Raw genomic sequence first — 18274 nt, 5'->3', positions numbered from 1 at the left:
GAATTCAAACTGTACACACCCTCACCCCCCACTCTGCGCTCATGCGCACCTTGGTGCTGATAGTCCCTCCCAGTACCCTCCTCCCTGGAAGTGCGCAACATCGTGCACGAGAGCTGTCGGTGCACACGCTGAGGTTGTTCACAGCCGGAAGTTGCATCGAAGGGACCCCCTAATCCAGATTTTGTAGCAGACGTTGCCACGTAAAAGGATACACTGAAAAAATAGGGTAATGGAACATTAGATGACCTGTCTAGAAGGAAAACAGCCATTTGCGCGTCCAACGTTAGTCCAAGACTTGCCCGCAATGCCCTCCATCTTGAATACGTCGGACGAATATTTATTTGAATTTTGGCTCTTCTTTGTTTTTTTTCGGTGTCTTTTCTTCCTCTGATTTCCTCTTTTTGGGTGTTTTAAACAAGCGCAGGTATTGCGATCTATATATATATATATATATATATATATATATATATATATATATATATATATATATATATATATATATATATATATATATATATATATATATATATATATATATATATATATATATATATATATATATATATATACATATATATATATATATATATATATATATATATATATGTGTGTGTGTGTGTGTGTGTGTGTGTGTGTGTGTGTGTGTGTATGTATATATATATATATATATATATATATATATGTATAGATATATATATAAATATATATATATATGTATATATATATATATATGGTAACTAAGGCTGCAGCTAACGATTATTTTTCTATCGATTAATCTATAGATTATTTTCCGATTAATCTATAGATTATTTTTCCTTTTACCGATTATTTTTTTATTCAAAATGAAGATGAAAAAATAAATGTAGGCCCGTTTTTTCAAAAGGCATGGCTTTTATTTACAAAAAAAAAGAAGTATGGCCACTCAGTCAACATTGACAACAACATGACTAAATATTCTGTAACAATGTAAACATTTAAAACTTTTAACATTTAACAAAATTAAAAGTAGCTTATTTGCTTTTTAATGTGCAAATATAAAAGTCAACATCCAGTGCAAATCTTAATATTCTGCAATAGTATAAGCATTTCAAAAGTAAAAGTATTGCTTATTTTGCTTTAAAATGTGCAAAAATAAAGATAAACATCCAATACAAAAAAGTGCAAAACGAAATATTCTGTAACAACAGTGTAAACATTTCAACAAAAGTGAAAGTATTGCTTATTTGCTAAAATGTGCAAAAATAAAGATAAACATCCAATACAAAAAAGTGCCAATCTAAATATTCTGGAGCACTGTAAACATTAAGTATCCATCCATCTTCTTCCGCTTATCCGAGGTCGGGTCGCGGGGGCAGCAGCCTAAGCAGGGAAGCCCAGACTTCCCTCTCCCCAGCCACTTCGTCTAGCTCTTCCCGGGGGATCCTGAGGCGTTCCCAGGCCAGCCGGGAGACATAGTCTTCCCAACGTGTCCTGGGTCTTCCCCGTGGCCTCCTACCGGTCGGACGTGCCCTAAACACCTCCCTAGGGAGGCGTTCGGGTGGCATCCTGACCAGATGCCCGAACCACCTCATCTGGCTCCTCTCGATGTGGAGGAGCAGTGGCTTTACTTTGAGCCCCTCCCGGATGACAGAGCTTCTCACCCTATCTCTAAGGGAGAGACCCGCCACCCGGCGGAGGAAACTCATTTCGGCCGCTTGTACCCGTGATCTTGTCCTTTCGGTCATAACCCAAAGCTCATGACCATAGGTGAGGATGGGAACGTAGATCGACCGGTAAATTGAGAGCTTTGCCTTGCGGCTCAGCTCCTTCTTCACCACAACGGACCGATACAGCGCCCGCATTACTGAAGACGCCGCACCGATCCGCCTGTCGATCTCACGAACCACTCTTCCCTCACTCGTGAACAAGACTCCGAGGTACTTGAACTCCTCCACTTGGGGCAAGACATTGAGACATTGAGACATTAAGTATTGCTTTTAAAATGTGCAAAATAAACATCCAGTCCAACACAGTACACAATAACCAATTCTACTCATTCCAGTGAGTGTCTAACAGTTGTAATGAAGAAAGGTTAGCATGTCTACATGTTTGGTTCTTTTCTTGTTTACAATATTCCCAGCAGCTGAAAATAGGCGCTCAGAAGGGGTCAATGTGGCTGGAACTGAGAGGTAATTAGCCTTCACCTCAAGCCAGGATTGCGAGTGAGCTGAGCTGCAGTTTAAGTTTCTAGAAGGTCAACGGGCTCATAGTGATGTTACTAGTAGTTGACTGGGAGGTGTTTATTATCATTTGGGGAGAGTCCGCTGCCTGATGCTCACCTGCTAAACAGCTATCTGCTCCACGCTGAAGCGCTGACTACATGCGCTCTGAATACGTACTGCTGATTGGCTGATAATGCTGCGTGTGTACCAATCAGATGGTTGTGTGGGTGGGACAATGCTGTGTGCTGAGACAGGCAGACGGAGCAAAGCAGCTTGTTAAGACTTTAGCTTTAGCTTAGAAACTCGTTCGGTACACCCGTACCGAACCGAAAGCCCCGTACCGAAACGGTTCAATACAAAACACGTACCGTTACACCCCTAGCAGATACAAATGACACATTCATGTTTTTGTGTAATGATGACAACGTATGCTCGCGCGGACGATTGACTAGTTGATGGTTTTCTTTTCAAATGTTCGTTCATAGCCGTTGTGCTGCTATGATAGGCCATTTCCGCTCGACACACTGTGCATACAACAACATTATTAGGCCGTTTATTGAAATACTCCCACACTTTTGACCACTTTTGGCATGCTTTTCCCCCCTCGCTCGCACCGCTCGCATCGTCTTCTTTGATCGTCTGCTTTGCGCTTCGCCATGACGGTAGTGTGACGTCATTATGCGACGCGTCGACGCGCAAAAACGGCGTCGACGTATTTACGTAACCGATGACGTCGACTATGTCGACGCGTCGTTTCAGCCTTAATGGTAACACTTTAGTATGGGGAACATATTCACCATTAATGAGTTGCTTATTAACATGCACATTAGTAACATATTGGCTCTTAATTAGTCATTATTAAGTACTTATGAATGCCTTATTATACAACCAGTAAGCTGCGATGAGGTGGCGACTTGTCCAGGGTGTACCCCGCCTTCCGCCCGATTGTAGCTGAGATAGGCTCCAGCGCCCCCCGCGACCCAGAAGGGAATAAGCGGTAGAAAATGGATGGATGGATGGACAACCAGTAAGCCGGTAACATTTTAGTATGGGGAACATATTCACCATTACTAACCCTAACTCTAACCCTAACCAAATAACTCTAAAATATATATATATATATATATATATATATATATATATATATATATATATATATATATATATATATATATATATATATATATATATATATATATATATATATATTTATGTAATTTTGAATGTATAACTTTTACACTATATTATTTTGAAGTTTTAGCGGATGTGATGTAAATTAATTTCCGGTTCTCTCTATCACAAGCTAACGAGCATAGATCTTGAACATGTACCCGCCATAAAATGAAGAAAAAGAAGAATCTTGAACATGATTAGAGGGATTTTTCGACAGGTAATTGGAGCACGCTCAACTTTTAAAAACTTAAAACCACGATAGTATATTTTGATATTGATGTTTTTTCTGTCTTGTGGAATACTTGGAAGGACGTCGAAGATGTTTTTGAACTATGTTATCTGCCAAACTTTCACAAGAGAAGACAATTGAGATGAGGGAGGAGAGGCCTAAGCAGGTAAGAAAGTTTGGACATCAAGAAATTGCGCGTGTCTCTGCACTGCTCAGAATACTGTGCTTGATAACTTTTAAAAACTATTTTAAACGCAGGTTTTTATTGCTTATTTGTTGTTTTAGCACGCAACAGTTGACCTGTACTGAAATATGTGAAGAAAAAGACGTGGGTTATGTGTATGACACAGCACTGACCTCTAGTGATGGGATCGGCAGTTCTTTTGACTGTACTGAATCACTAGAATCAGTTCCTTAAATTGATTCGTTCAAAAAATTTGTTCACCGAATCCCCCCGCCCCCCCCCAAAAAAAAAAATAGGAGGGGGCGTGCGTAGTACAGTACAGTGCAGACATTCGCGGGAGAAGCAGCAAATAGGGTGAACGCGAGTCCCTACACAGTAGTGATGGGATCGGCAGTTCTTTTGACTGTACTGAATCACTAGAATCAGTGACTGACACAGTGCCACAGTCAGCACAGTTCAGTTCTGTGTGCAGGTCGGCGAATCATGAGTCAGTCAGTAACAGCTTCCCCAGCGGGAGATCTCGGTGTGTGTCAGTTCGCGAACGACACAAGCCCTCAGCACCCAATGAACGACGCGCACAGTGACCGAACGAGAGCCTCAATGTGACGTCCTCCTCCGCGACACAGTCAGTTCTCTGTGTCAGTAGGTTCGCGAGTCCTGATTCTGAATGAGTGAGTGAGTGCAGCGCGAACCTGAATCACGTCCTCAGCGACAACCAGTCAGTTCTTGTAGGGTCGTGAGCTACAGTTCTGTGGGCCAGAGGGCGACAGACGTGAATCGCTCTCTGCCCTGACAGACTCCCTTTGACGTTCGCAAACAGACATTGCAGCTGTAGTAGAGATTTTGTTACTTTTAAAAACACTATGTGTGCGTTTCCGGCCTGTCCAATAAACAAAGTGTGACTAAATGTCTTGGTTGTTAAATATGTTTTATTGCACTGAAATGAAAATAAGAAATAAATAAAAGTGGGAAATAAAAAAAATAGTAATAGCCTACTAAAATGCTTGCAATCAACAGTTAAATAAATAGGCCTCGTTTGTTTAGTGCAAAAACAAATATTAAATTAAGAAACCCTTAACAAATGCCAACATAAAAACTAAATGTTCTGTAGCAAAGAAAATGTAAACTTAAATATGCAAACAAAAAGAAAATAAATACCTTCAAAATAAAACAAATAAATTAAGAGCCAGAAATGCCAACATAAAAACTAAATGTTCTGTAGCCTACGTTTAAAAATATAACACAGAAAATATCAACTTAAATGTGCAAACAAAAAGAAAATAAATAGGCTTCCTTAAATAAAACAAAACAAATATTAAACCAAGTACCAGAAATGCCAACATTAAAACAAAAATTTCTGTAGCTTACATTTAAAAATATAAAAATGGAAATATCAACTTAAATATGCAATAAAAAATTAAATAAATAGCTTAAATAATATAAAAATCAAGAAACTAAACACACACACAGACACACACACCAAAAGTGTCAAACAAAGGAAAGATTGTCCTTGCACATTATGTTCTCTTTCAAGGTATTTTCGTCCAAAGATTTTGTACCGTTTTATTTTAAATCTTCTCAAAACAGCCTGCCCTACACTTTACCCCCCACCCCTCCCCCTCGCGTCGCTGCTGCTCAGCCTTGCCCTGCCTGCACTGAGTTTCTTTCTGTCTCCTCTACTCTCATAACTTTATGTGTTGAGATAATGGGGACGGGGCGCGTCTGTGTGTTTGTTTTCATGTGGCTTGAGTCAACATTAGCCGTTAGCTTGGAGAATGAATGGAGAACGGATGCCAATGGCATAAAACATTTCCCCGCGACGGGAGGAGAATCACTCGCGGCATTGGGGCAAGCAGAGCAGAGAGCGAGAGCGTTGTCGTTCACTGAGTGATTGATGTCGTTAATCCGCGGTGAACGAATCGTTCGCTCAGTCCCTCCCCCCACCCCCATGATGAGTAGCTGGCTGCGTCGTTCGCCGACGTCGAGGGTTCAGTGAGTCACAGAATGCGCCAGTTCCACTCATACCGGCATGGTCGCGGCGGAGCTCAACTGAACTGAGAAAGGAACGAATCAGTTCATGAAGTGATTCGGTTCAGTACGTTCACTCAAAAGATTCGTTCATTCGAACGAATCATTCGCGAATGACACAACACTACTGACCTCTAGTGTTGTCTTGGTAGAATAGCATCTTTGATGTTAGTGGCAGAGCTAATCTGTGACGTCACTGCATTGATTTCACACAAATAATTGCTTTTTGTTACTGTGAATGTGGGTGATTAGAAAAATACATGGCCAATAGTTAGTTATTAATTACTATTACCTGTTTTACATGTTTGTAGCAGCATAGGGAGAACACGTTCGAGTTTAACCAACTGGGTTGTGGTTGCCAACCCACAATGCATGGCGGTTTGGTCACATGATGAGGCGGAAGTGTAAATGTATCTACAGTATTACATGCCAACAATACAGCTATGTCAGGGGTGGGCAATTAATTTTTACCGGGGGCCGCATGAGCAACCTGAGCACTGCTGGGGGGCCACACTGACAATATTTCAATTAAATTTTGCTCAAATTATTTTTGATATACCGTAAGATAGATAATAATAATAATAATATTTGCATTTAACCTAACTTATCTTTATACAAAAGCAGATGGCTTTTGATGGTTTTATTTTTAACACTTTCTTACACAACACTTCCTGATGTATATTACAATACAAAAATTTCAATTTCTGTCACTTTATCCTGCATCCTCTTTGTTGTAAAACCTTTATTTAACCAGATAAGAAAACATTGTGAACGTAGCACGCCTGTAAGGTGATTGGCGAAGAAGGAGGAAGCGTTGCTGTTGCGGAAATGAGGAGTGAGGATTGGTTTTCCTTTTGGAAAGAACGAGATAAGTTGAGCAGTGTTAGTATAGCATGCTCAATAAAAGTTTAAAAAGTGCATCAGACTTGGTGTGCACTTCTTCTGGACGCTACAATTGATGTCAGAAGTGGGATGAAATGCCTCCCAGTTCGCCTTGCCATCAAACCTGGGAGTCTTCATTGAGGGCGGAATTCCCCCCGTGGCAAGCAGCGTGGCTGCACCTGTAAACTCTCTCTCTCTCTCTCTCTCTCGCTCTCTGTCTCTCTCACTCTCTGCGGCGAGCTCCTCACGTGGCACGTACCTCCCGATGACGTAGCACACAAACAGTGCAGTATGCGCAAAGTTTTACTTCTGACACCAATTGTAGCGTCCAGAAGAAGTGCACATCAAGTCTGACGCTCTTTTTAAACTTTTATTGAGCAAGCTATACTAACACAGCTCAACATATCTCGTTCCTTCCACACGCACGTCTCCTCACTCCTCATTTACGCAACTCAAGAAGACAACATCTACTTCAGCAGGTTGTTACACTATATTCTTTAAACACAGCAACGTGTGTACCACAAATAAGCACACAGCTTTACCTTAACTTGTCTTGTTGAAAACACGCCATTCGTCATCAACTTTTCTCTTTTTAGTCGCTGTGCGCCTTCCCTCACAGGACATACGCACAATAACACTTTTCAAAATAAAAGCAGCACAGTTGTATTGCACGCACGACAAAGATGTTTTTTTAAATTTATTTTGTAATTTGAGATTGCCGCTGCGCGCACGAGCATACGTCCACACGGAAGTAATACAAATAACGCTTTTCAAAACAAAAGCAGCACCGTTGTATTGCACACTCGAAATAGATGCTTTTTAAAATTTATTTTGTAATTTATAATTGGCCTCACGCGGGCCGGACAGGGACGTACAAAGGGCCGGATGCGGCCCGCGGGCCGCACAATGCCCAGGTCTGAGCTATGTAATAACATGCAAAGGCTTTGTATCTTTGTGGTACGGTAGCCATCCAGATATGTATGCATGTCGATACAAATACAATTACATATTGATGCATGTGTATAAAGACGTGTTTGGCTCATAGACCTTAAGATAAGAATACACTGCATTGTTCGTGTCATTCTTTTGTCTTTATCAGGTGCTCAGAGTTGCAGTCATCATACTAGTAAATCATCCCGAATTCCCAAGGATAGTTTAACATGTTGTAAATTTAAACGTATGTAGAGCATGGAAGTTGAAACGGTCGTATGAAAGCTGCTTGAAACCCGCACGCATGCGTGGTGTTGACTTCCACGTACAAGCTTTTTATATTTAACTGTTTTTTCACCTCTGTATTTTATGTATTTTAACACAGACATGGTGCTTTATAATTTATGTTTTACAATAAGTAAACCAGATTGATATATCAATTTCAAGCATCACATCAATCCTTAGTGGGTGACAGAGTACTTTGTATGATGGACTCCCATCATGCATTGTGGTGCTCAGGTCGTTTTATAAGTAAATTTTAGCTTAATACGAGGGAAACGAACATTTTTATATTAGACAGCGGTGGTGTAAGACGATTCGGAGAATTTTACATTTTGACTCATGAATCGATGTTACTGTAGACGTTGTGCTGGATAATGACCTCCCCGAAGTGAACCTTTCATCGGTAGCTTTGCGCAGTGGCAGTATTGTAGCCTATGAGGTCTATCCGAGGCGCGAGTATTGCTAGTTGAAAGCTTTACCCAATATGACGACCTGAAATATGATTGGCTATGAAAATTTTTGACGGTCTCTACGGAGACTACTTAACATGTTCAAAACAATATAATCAATTCCAATATGTTATGGGCATACGACCAGAAATGCAGCATAATTTTGCAGACATCTTCTACAAACGTTTCGTAGGCACAACTATTTGGATTGATTAATTGAAAGTCAGACTATGTTTCCTGGCTGGCCTGGGGACGCCTCAGGATCCCCCGGGAAGAGCTGGACGAAGTGGCTGGGGAGAGGAAAGTCTGGGCTTCCCTGCTTAGGCTGCTGCCCCCGCGACCCGACCTCGGATAAGCGGAAGAATGGATGGATGGAGGTCCGTTCTGAGCCCTTCAAAAAAATCCTTGATTTTACACACGTTATTTTTTAACATATAGTTTTCATCAAGTATGCAGTCACTCGTGTCAGTATGAAAACAAAAAGTATGAACAATAAAAGCAACATGTACACACCAATATTAACACAACTGGTGAGAATTATTTTGAAAAATTGATAATATTCCAATTTGGTTTTTGTTATCTCAAACATTCCACAAGATGGTGCCATTTCCCCGTTCTTTATCTCTTTCTAATTCTAAACAGAGCGGGCAAAAAGCTCTGGTACTTCAATGCTTGTGTCACCAGGCAGAATTCAAACTGAAATTGATGCTCCATTAAAAAGTACTTAAATTGATTCAGACCAAGTTTAGCTGGCGGCTTTTGGCTAAAATAATAGTTCGATATTTTTCACACAACTTGGTCTCACACTTGTTAGCTAAAAAGCTAACGATTTTACAGAGTTGAGACTGCATCCTCCAGATGTCCACCAACAAGACATCAAACTTGACATTTAGAAGATGTAAAAGTTGAAACAAAGTTTCAGTATGTGACCCTGCAGAAAAAGTAATACCTCCACTAGTAAAACCAGATATACCTTTGAGGTGTGGTGGGGTGAGTGCCACCCTGTCCAATTTCCACTGAGGCTACTATCAAATCAGGCTGTTGGTTAAGATTATCTTGATGTTACCAGGAAAATCAGTCTCCGTAGAGCTAGTGTCTCTTAACTGGTAGCTTACGAACTACGAGTAACATGCCAGGTGATTTTGAGTAGCTCACCAAGGGTCAAACTCACATTTGCTCAAACTGTCAGTACTTGTATGATAACTGTTCAATCCTAGAATAGTAATCACAAATGACCACAAAATAGCACAAGGACAATGACTGCACTGTTTTGAGTGGAGTTCTGCTTCCTAATCAAAGGACATTCAAATGTTGCCAGTTATATAAATAAAACACAACATCTTTTATTTTGTCAAAGTAGCTCTAATAGTTTATAAAAAAAAGTAACTAGCAAGAAATGCATAGTGAAATACAGGATGTACAAAATTGATGAACACATTTTCTGTTATTGATTTCCCTTTATACAAAATGAGTGAGTAAGGTTCGGATACAAGCATTGCGTTAATGTTCTGGCAAAAAAAGCTTATTTGTTTTGTTTGAATTGATATAAGCATAGAAATAAATGTTAAAACATCATTGATTTTAATTTTGTAGATCTTAGATGTAAAAAAAAAAAAAGGGTGGAGATCACTGCTGTAGAGACTATCAAAATCTTAGAGCTGATTATATTTCAAATTATCAAGGCAAAGTATTGGGTAAATTTTCAACTAGCATTACTCATTCCTCAGATTAACATCATGGGCTATGATACTGCCACCGCACAAAGATACCAAATGAATGTTCAAGAGGATTAAGTCATTAGCAAGCCTACATTTCACAGTTATGGTACTTAGTACAGATCACTCATTCATGAAAATTCTCGGGCTAGCACAAAAACTTTATCAATATCTATTAGTTTTATCCTTCTAACACAGATGCGCTGAACATGATGTTTATTTGTTATCATTCAGTCAACATTTTTTTTTGACTAGTATAAAAGTACTGTCTCGGGCACAGGTGTCAAACTCAAAGCCCTAGGGCCAGATCTGGCCCGCCACATCGTTTTAGAAGAAATATTGTGAGTCAGTCACTTAATTTTTCTTACTAAACATATTTTATTTTGATATAAACGTTGCATATAGGCATCAATTGCATATAAGTTGACTGTAATGATACCTGATCATGCAACAAACCTAATATTAACATGGATTTAAAAGTAAATGTTTCAAAATAAAATACTGTGTTAGCTTGTCACTCTGTTTTATGATTTCAAAGCAAGTTATCAATTTGGATCAAAAATATGACAAATGTATATGCAACTGTGTAATAATTAGCACTGTCAAATGTATTGTTTTTTAAATCAAACTAAGCACAGATTTTAATTTGGATTAATCATGATTAATCCCAGGTTATTACTAGATAGCATATTTTCAGTTATCTTAAAAAAGTCCAATATTCCAACGTCCTGTATGACATTCTGACATCAAAGTTATTTACTTTGATGTCAGAATGTCATACAGGACATTTTTGGAAATGTTTTACTTGAAATGCCTGCAGCCTGCAGTTCATTTGCTCAAAACTTGGTAAGACTTTTATCTTGAGTCCAGTCAGGAGTCGCCTCACTCACTCATCTTTGCACTGCGTATACATTCACCTGATCACTGACCGTATCAGGTAACCATCCGTGGTTGAGGTAAAGCAGCATGTACGGCGTGATAAAGGTGTATTACCATGATTTATGCACATTTTTTTGTGATTATTAGGCAATCATAGAGTATAATTACTATTAGGGCTGGGTCGATGAAATTACATCAATATATATCGTGACAGACACATAATTGATTGATATGTTGGATAAAACATTCGACATATAGTTATATTTTGGGGTTGGAAGAAACCAGGAATTATGAAACAAGATTCGTTGCATGAAGTCACTCGGTTACCTCTGGGGACCCAGCTAAACAGAAAACAGGAAGTGTCACTGAGCAATGGGAGGGACATGCTAAAATCCAATCAGGTAACAGTATACACCGAGTTTGGCTGCGCCGTCTTTCTGTCTCGCTGTGGATTCTCTGCATGGAGTGAGAAGAGAAAGTGTCATATTTTGATATAGCAACTCAATAACATAAACTTGTCTTTAATTTTGTTGGTTTTAATGCAGACGGTGCGGCAACATCCTGACACTTCCAATGTGTCCGTTTAATGAGTAGCTTGCCAAATTATTCTGTGTCTTGTTCAATAGCTTATACACTACTGCCATCTAGTGTCTCAAATCTGCAACTACCTTCAAATGTACTGCATATATTTTACCACCTGGCTACCAGACACTAACCTGACTCTCGCCAGACCCTTGTAGTTCGCTGAGCTCCACACAAGGGTCTGGGCTCGAAGGCATTGCAAACTCCTTCCAGATAGCAAAAAATAATGAACCAATCAAGGGGCCAATACAACTGTAGTATTGATATTTGTAATTCATTTGGCATTATTTAATGCTTGAAAATGTTTAATTTAGGCCGTCAAAGAGCCATATGTCCCAACAGACAAAGTGTACGCTGTTAGTGTTCTGATAGCTAATAGAGACGTGATATTCACGAACGAGTCAAGTCTTTTGAACGGCTGTTTCAAGTGAACCGATTTTTTATGCAAATTGCCCACGCTGCCCTCTCAGAATCAGAATCAAAATCAGCTTTATTGGCTTTTTATATTGAAGGAGTAATGACATCACAGAGTTGGAGTCATCCACATTTGTCTTAATCACGTGAAGTAGACGGTTAACTTAGTGGAGGAGTTTTACCTAAGATATTCTTTAACGAAATAAAAATTATATAAGCATCATAATGTATATTGTAACAGTAATCACTTCTGGAAAAAAACGTACGTGTGTGCTGTCTGTACCTTATAATCAGGTATTTTAGTAAATAAAACCCCTCCAGATCCAACCACAGGATTTAGAGAAAGGAGGGGTGAGCAGAGCCCACGAAGGAGCCTCCTCATTGACTTACGCCAATGTTTTTAGTAAAACACGGCTGCCGAACACCCACCTAGAAAGATCACAATACCTGTGCTTGCTTAAAACACCCAAAAAGAGGAAATCAGAGTGTGAAGTGAATTACATTTATATAGCGCTTTTTCTCAAGTGACTCAAAACGCTTTACATTGTGAAACCCAATATCTAAGTTATATTTAAACCAGTGTGGGTGGCACTGGGAGCAGGTGGGTAAAGTGTCTTGCCCAAGGACACAACGGCAGTGACTAGGATGGCGGAAGCGGGGATCGAACCTGCAACCCTCAATTTGCTGGCACGGCCGCTCTACCAACCGAGCTATACCGCTCCAGAGGAAGAAAAGACCCTGAAAAAAACAAAGAAGAGCCAAAATTCAAATAAATATTGGTTTGACGTATTCAAGATGGAGGGCATTGCGGCCTCTGTGACCGTTGTGGAACTTCCATGCAACCATCATCCGCCCACTCCACCGTTGAGGTCTTTTACGACGAGGGAGACGCGCAGACTCCAACATCACTTCTTCGATGGCAAAGGAAACCCAGGACGCCCGGAACCTCCTCACAGCTGCAGGAGGCTGCCGGAGTTCCGGTCTGTCGGAGGACCACCTATGGTGCGCCTACCAACACTTGCTTTTCTCCCTCTGCCACGTTGGCTTTGGGCAACGTGGAGGCCTGACAGGAGTCTTGGTGAAGGAGAGGCTGTGTACTGGCAGGAGAAGACTGACGCACAAGGCTGCTTCTCCGTTCACCAAAAGGCCTAGCCAGTGGCAGTCTGTAAACGAGAGGTTAGCAAGCAGGTGGGAAGTAGACATGCAACCTTCCCTCCACTGCAGTAGACGCATCACAACACCCTGTAGGCTGGGTCCACACACACACACACACAGCAGTGCCAGTATCATAGCCTATGAGGTTTATCCGAGACGTGAATACTGCTAGTTGAAAATTGTACCTAATATCCCGCCTTGATGACTTGAAATATAGTCAGCTATGGCAGTTTTTGACAGTCTCCTTTGAGACTTATCTTTCTGTTAACATCAAGATCTCATTAATGAAAACCTCTGCATGACAGGTGCTGGTCTGTCAATGAAACTACATCCTAAACTCTTTCCTTGAAAATGTATCGATAGGACACCTTACATAACTCAACTGTACGTAAAGCACAATAGAATGTGTTTATAGTACAAGTTCAAACAAATGTTGGTCAAATGATAACAAATAAATATGCTATTTCACACAACAGTCTTACAAGACAAAGAATAATAGAGTTTGCCAATCATGTTATGCTAGTCCATTAAATATAAATACAGTCAGCTATGGCAATTTTTGATAGTCTCGATTGAGACTCATGTTTCTGTTAACATCAAGATCTCATTAATGAAAACTTTTGCATGATAGGTGCTGCTTTGTCATTGAAACTACATCCTAAACTCTTTCCTTGAAAATATATCAATAGGAAACCTTACATAACTCAACTGTACACAAAGTACAATAGAATGTGTTTCTAGTACAAGTTCTAACAAACGTTGGTCAAATGATAAGAAATAAATAAGCTATTTCACACAACAATCTTACAAGATAAAGAATAATAGAGTTTGCCAATTATGTTATGCTAGTCCATTAATTTAATGAATGAATGTTCTGTGCTGAAGTACCGTAACTGTGAAATGTAGGCTGGGTAACAACAGAATGGCCTTGAACATTCACTTGATATTGTTGTGCAGTGGCAGTATCATAGCCCATGAGGTTTATCTGAGCCGTGATTATTGCTGGTTGAAAACTTTACCCAACACCCCGCCTTGATGATTTGAAATATAGTCAGCTATGGCAATTTATGATAGTCTCCATTTGAGACCCATCTCTCTGCTAACATCAAGATCTCATTAATAAAAACCTCTGCATGACAGGTGCTGATCTGGCAATGAAACTACATCCTCAACTTTTTCCTTGAAAATGTATTGATAAGACACCTTACAGAACTATACTGTACACAAAGCACAAAATAATGAGTTTCTAGTACTAGTTCAAACAAACCTTGGTCGACAAATAAATATGCTATTTTGAACAACAGTCTTACAAGACAAAGAATAAAAGAGTTTGCCAATTATGTTATGCGAGTCCATTAATTTAATGAATGAATGTTCTGCGCTGAAGTACCGTAACTGTGAAATGTAGGCTGGGTAATGACTGAATGGCCTTGAACCTTCACTTGACATCTTTGTGCAGTGGCGGTATCATAGCCCATGAGGTTTATCCGAGGTGTGATTATTGCTAGTTGAAAACTTTACCCAATACCCCACCTTGATGATTTGAAATATAGTCAGCTATGGCAATTTTTGGTAGTCTCCATTGAGACTCATCTTTCTGTTAACATTAAGAAATCAATTAAAACCTCTACATGACAGGTGCTGGTCTGTCAATGAAACTACATCCTAAACTCCTTCTTAGAAAATGAGACACCTTACATAACTGAACTGTACACAAAGCACAATCCAATGTGTTTCTAGTACAAGTTCAAACAAACGTTGGTCAAATGATAAGAAATAAATATGCTATTTTGAACAAAAGTCTTACAAGGCAAAGAATAAAAGAGTTTGCCAACTTTTTTATGCTAGGCCATTAATTTAATGAACGCATGTTCTGTGCTGAAGTACCGTAACTGTGAAATGTAGGCTGGGTAATAACTGAATGGCCTTGATTGTTCCTTTGATATCTTTGTGCAGTGGCAGTATTGTAGCCCATGAAGTTTATCTGAGGTGTGGTTATTGCTAATTGAAAACTTTACCCAATACCCTGCCTTGATGACTTGAAATATAGTCAGCTATGGCAATTTTTGATAGTCCCCATTAGACTCATCTTTCTGTTAACATCAAGATCTTGTTAATGAAGACCTCTGTGTGACAGGTGCTGGTCTGGCAATGAAACTACATCCTAAACTTTTTCCTTGAAAATGTATTGATAAGACACCTTACAGAACTATACTGTACACAAAACACAATAGAATGAGTTTCTAGTACTAGTTCAAACAAACCTTGGTCAACAAATAAATATGCTATTTTGAACAACAGTCTTACAAGACAAAGAATAAAAGAGTTTGCCATTTATGTTATGCGAGTCCATTAATTTAATGAATGAATGTTCTGTGCTGAAGTACCGTAACTGAAATGTAGGCTGGGAAATGACTGAATGGCCTTGAACATTCACTTGACATCTTTGTGCAGTGGCAGTGTCATAGCCCATGAGGTTTATCCGAGGTGTGATTATTGCTAATTGAAAACTTTACCCAATACCCCGCCTTGATGATTTGAACTATAGTCAGCTATGACAGTTTATGATAGTCTCCATCTGAGACCCATCTCTCTGTTAACATCAAGATCTCATTAATAAAAACCTCTGCATGACAGGTGCTGGTCTGGCAATGAAACTACATCCTAAACTTTATCCTTTAAAATGTATTGATAAGACACCTTACAGAACTATACTGTACATAAAGCACAAAATAATGAGTTTCTAGTACTAGTTCAAACAAATCTTGGTCAACAAATAAATAACAACAGTCTTACAAGACAAAGAATAAAAGAGTTTGCCAATTATGTTATGCAAGTCCATTAAAGGCCTACTGAAACCCATTACTACCGACCACGCAGTCTGATATTTTATACATCAATGATGAAATCTTAACATTGCAACACATGCCAATACGGCCGGGTTAACTTATAAAGTGCAATTTTAAATTTCCCGGTAAACTTCCGGTTAAAAACGTCTATGTATGATGACGTATGCGCGTAACGTCAAGGGTTGAATCAGACATTTTGGAATAGGTCGGTCGCCAGTTTAAATCGGCTGTTTTCATCGCTAAATTCCACAGTATTCTGGACATCTGTGTTGGTGAATCTTTTTCAATTTTTTTCAATTAACAATGAAGACTGCAAAAAAGAAAGCTGTTATTGGGAAGCGGTGTGTTGCCGCCGGATGCAGCAACACAAACACAAACACAACCGGTGTTGCATTGTTTTTATTCCCCAAAGATGGCGGCCAAGCTTTACTATGGAACAAAGAAGTCAAGCGAACACGGTTGGATTGGACCACACACACAAAGTACAGTGTATTATGCAGCGATCATTTCGAAAGATCGTGTTTCGAAGAGGGTCCCTTGCGAAGGGCAGCGATGGGCATCGCCACCACCCGTCGACTCGTGCTGAAGAAAGGTGCGAAGCCAACTATTTTCAACAGACCACGGCCATGCATCAGTGGCAGTGTAACTGTTAGTGCTCCCAGTGCAAGTTCGACAAGTTCAGACCACCCCACCCCCTCCACAAGTGGACAGACTGTGCACATGAGGTCTGCATTTGCCAAAAGAGAAAGGAAGAGGGTACGGATCTTGATTTCCAGTTTCCATAGTCATACTCCAGTGGTTCTCAACCTTTTTTCAGTGATGTACCCCCTGTGAACATTTTTTTAATTCAAGTACCCCCTAATCAGAGCAAAGCATTTTTGGTTGAAAAAAAGAGATACAAAAGGAAAATACAGCACTATGTCATCAGTTTCTGATTTATTAAATTGTATAACAGTGCAACATATTGCTCATTTGTAGTGGTCTTTCTTGAACTATTTGGAAAAAAAGATATAAAAATAACTAAAAACTTGTTGAAAAATAAACAAGTGATTCAATTATAAATAAAGATTTCTACACATAGAAGTAATCATCAACTTAAAGTGCCCTCTTTGGGGATTGTAATAGAGATCCATCTGGATTCATGAACTTAATTCTAAACATTTATTTTGTTGAAGTATTATTCAATAAATATATGTATAAAGGATTTTTGAATTGTTGCTATTTTTAGAATATTTAAAAAAAATCTCACATAGCCCTTGGCATACCTTTAAGTACCCCCAGGGGTACGCGTACCCCCATTTGAGAACCACTGGACTACTCCATGAACAATGAAATAAATTAACAATAAAATAGTCTATATATAATTATTGCTTCAAGTTCTAGTCAAGTTCGTACATCGTACATTTACTGACACTAAGGCTGCAGCTAACGATTATTTTTCTATCGATTAATCTATAGATAATTTTTTCGATTAATCAGTTTATCTATAGATAATTTTTCGATTAATCTATAGATTATTTTTCCTTTTACCGATTATTTTTTTATTTAAAATGAAGATGAAATGATAGCGCTTTCTGTGTACCAATCAGATGGTTGTGTGGGTGGGACAATGCTGCGTGCTGAGACAGAAGCAGAAGGAGCAAAGCAGCTTGTTGAGACTTTAGCTTTAGCTTAGAAACTCGTTCGGTACACCGAACCGAAAGCCCCGTACCGAAACGGTTCAATACAAAACACGTACCGTTACACCCCTAGCAGATACAAATGACACATTCATGTTTTTGTGTAATGATGACAACGTATGCTCACGCGGACGATTGACTAGTTGATGGTTTTCTTTTCAAATGTTCGTTCATAGCCGTTGTGCTGCTATGATAGGCCATTTCCGCTCGACACAGTGGGCATACAACAACATTATTAGGCCGTGTATTGAAACACTCCCACACTTTTGACCACTTTTGGTGTACTTTTTTCCCCTCGCTCGCATAGTCTGCTTTGCGCTCCGCCATGACGGTAGTGTGACGTAAATATGCGACGCGTCGACGCACAAAAACGGCGTTGACGTATTTACGTAACCGATGACGTCAGCCTTAACTGACACTACTGTCAATAGTGTCAATACTGTCAATAGATTACAATAGACAATAATATAAAGTATTGTACATTTGTACATTTACAGACAAGAGATCAGATCATGGCCAGTACGACTACGGCATCAGTGGCGGATGCAGTGGATGAACCAATGGCAATGGCACTAGATTTGCCTGATGAGGAGGGCGATCAAGATCAGGTTCGATTTGTTTTCCAAATCAATGTTCAAATGGA

At 39.5% G+C, this 18274-nt stretch overlaps 1 protein-coding gene, 6 non-coding genes and 1 pseudogene across 8 annotated transcripts in view; 7 read left to right on the top strand and 1 right to left on the bottom strand.

The window, feature by feature from the left end:
- LOC133641562 (uncharacterized) overlaps window positions 1-18274 on the top strand; it is a 31484-nt gene that overhangs the window by 1966 nt on the left and 11244 nt on the right. For both annotated transcript variants that reach the window (XM_062035368.1, XM_062035369.1), the window contains exon 2: window positions 18129-18239. In XM_062035368.1, the coding sequence (XP_061891352.1) occupies window positions 18129-18239 (111 nt within the window). The remainder of the gene's footprint in view (window positions 1-18128; window positions 18240-18274) is intronic.
- LOC133642069 (U4 spliceosomal RNA) lies at window positions 8315-8447 on the top strand (annotated as a pseudogene).
- On the bottom strand, window positions 9985-10125 carry LOC133642080 (U4 spliceosomal RNA). Its single transcript, XR_009824431.1, has one exon. It is a non-coding gene; the product is annotated as a U4 spliceosomal RNA (small nuclear RNA).
- On the top strand, window positions 13215-13355 carry LOC133642077 (U4 spliceosomal RNA). Its single transcript, XR_009824428.1, has one exon. It is a non-coding gene; the product is annotated as a U4 spliceosomal RNA (small nuclear RNA).
- On the top strand, window positions 14049-14190 carry LOC133642115 (U4 spliceosomal RNA). The gene has a single exon (XR_009824463.1). It is a non-coding gene; the product is annotated as a U4 spliceosomal RNA (small nuclear RNA).
- LOC133642095 (U4 spliceosomal RNA) lies at window positions 14551-14691 on the top strand. Its single transcript, XR_009824444.1, has one exon. It is a non-coding gene; the product is annotated as a U4 spliceosomal RNA (small nuclear RNA).
- On the top strand, window positions 15048-15187 carry LOC133642114 (U4 spliceosomal RNA). Its single transcript, XR_009824462.1, has one exon. It is a non-coding gene; the product is annotated as a U4 spliceosomal RNA (small nuclear RNA).
- LOC133642028 (U4 spliceosomal RNA) lies at window positions 15546-15687 on the top strand. The gene has a single exon (XR_009824381.1). It is a non-coding gene; the product is annotated as a U4 spliceosomal RNA (small nuclear RNA).

Source organism: Entelurus aequoreus, linkage group LG24 (assembly GCF_033978785.1).
Source record: "Entelurus aequoreus isolate RoL-2023_Sb linkage group LG24, RoL_Eaeq_v1.1, whole genome shotgun sequence".
Classification (NCBI taxonomy): domain Eukaryota; kingdom Metazoa; phylum Chordata; class Actinopteri; order Syngnathiformes; family Syngnathidae; genus Entelurus; species Entelurus aequoreus.
The sequence above is the reverse complement of the archived record's forward strand: the minus strand, read 5'-3'. Positions and strand labels throughout refer to the sequence as shown.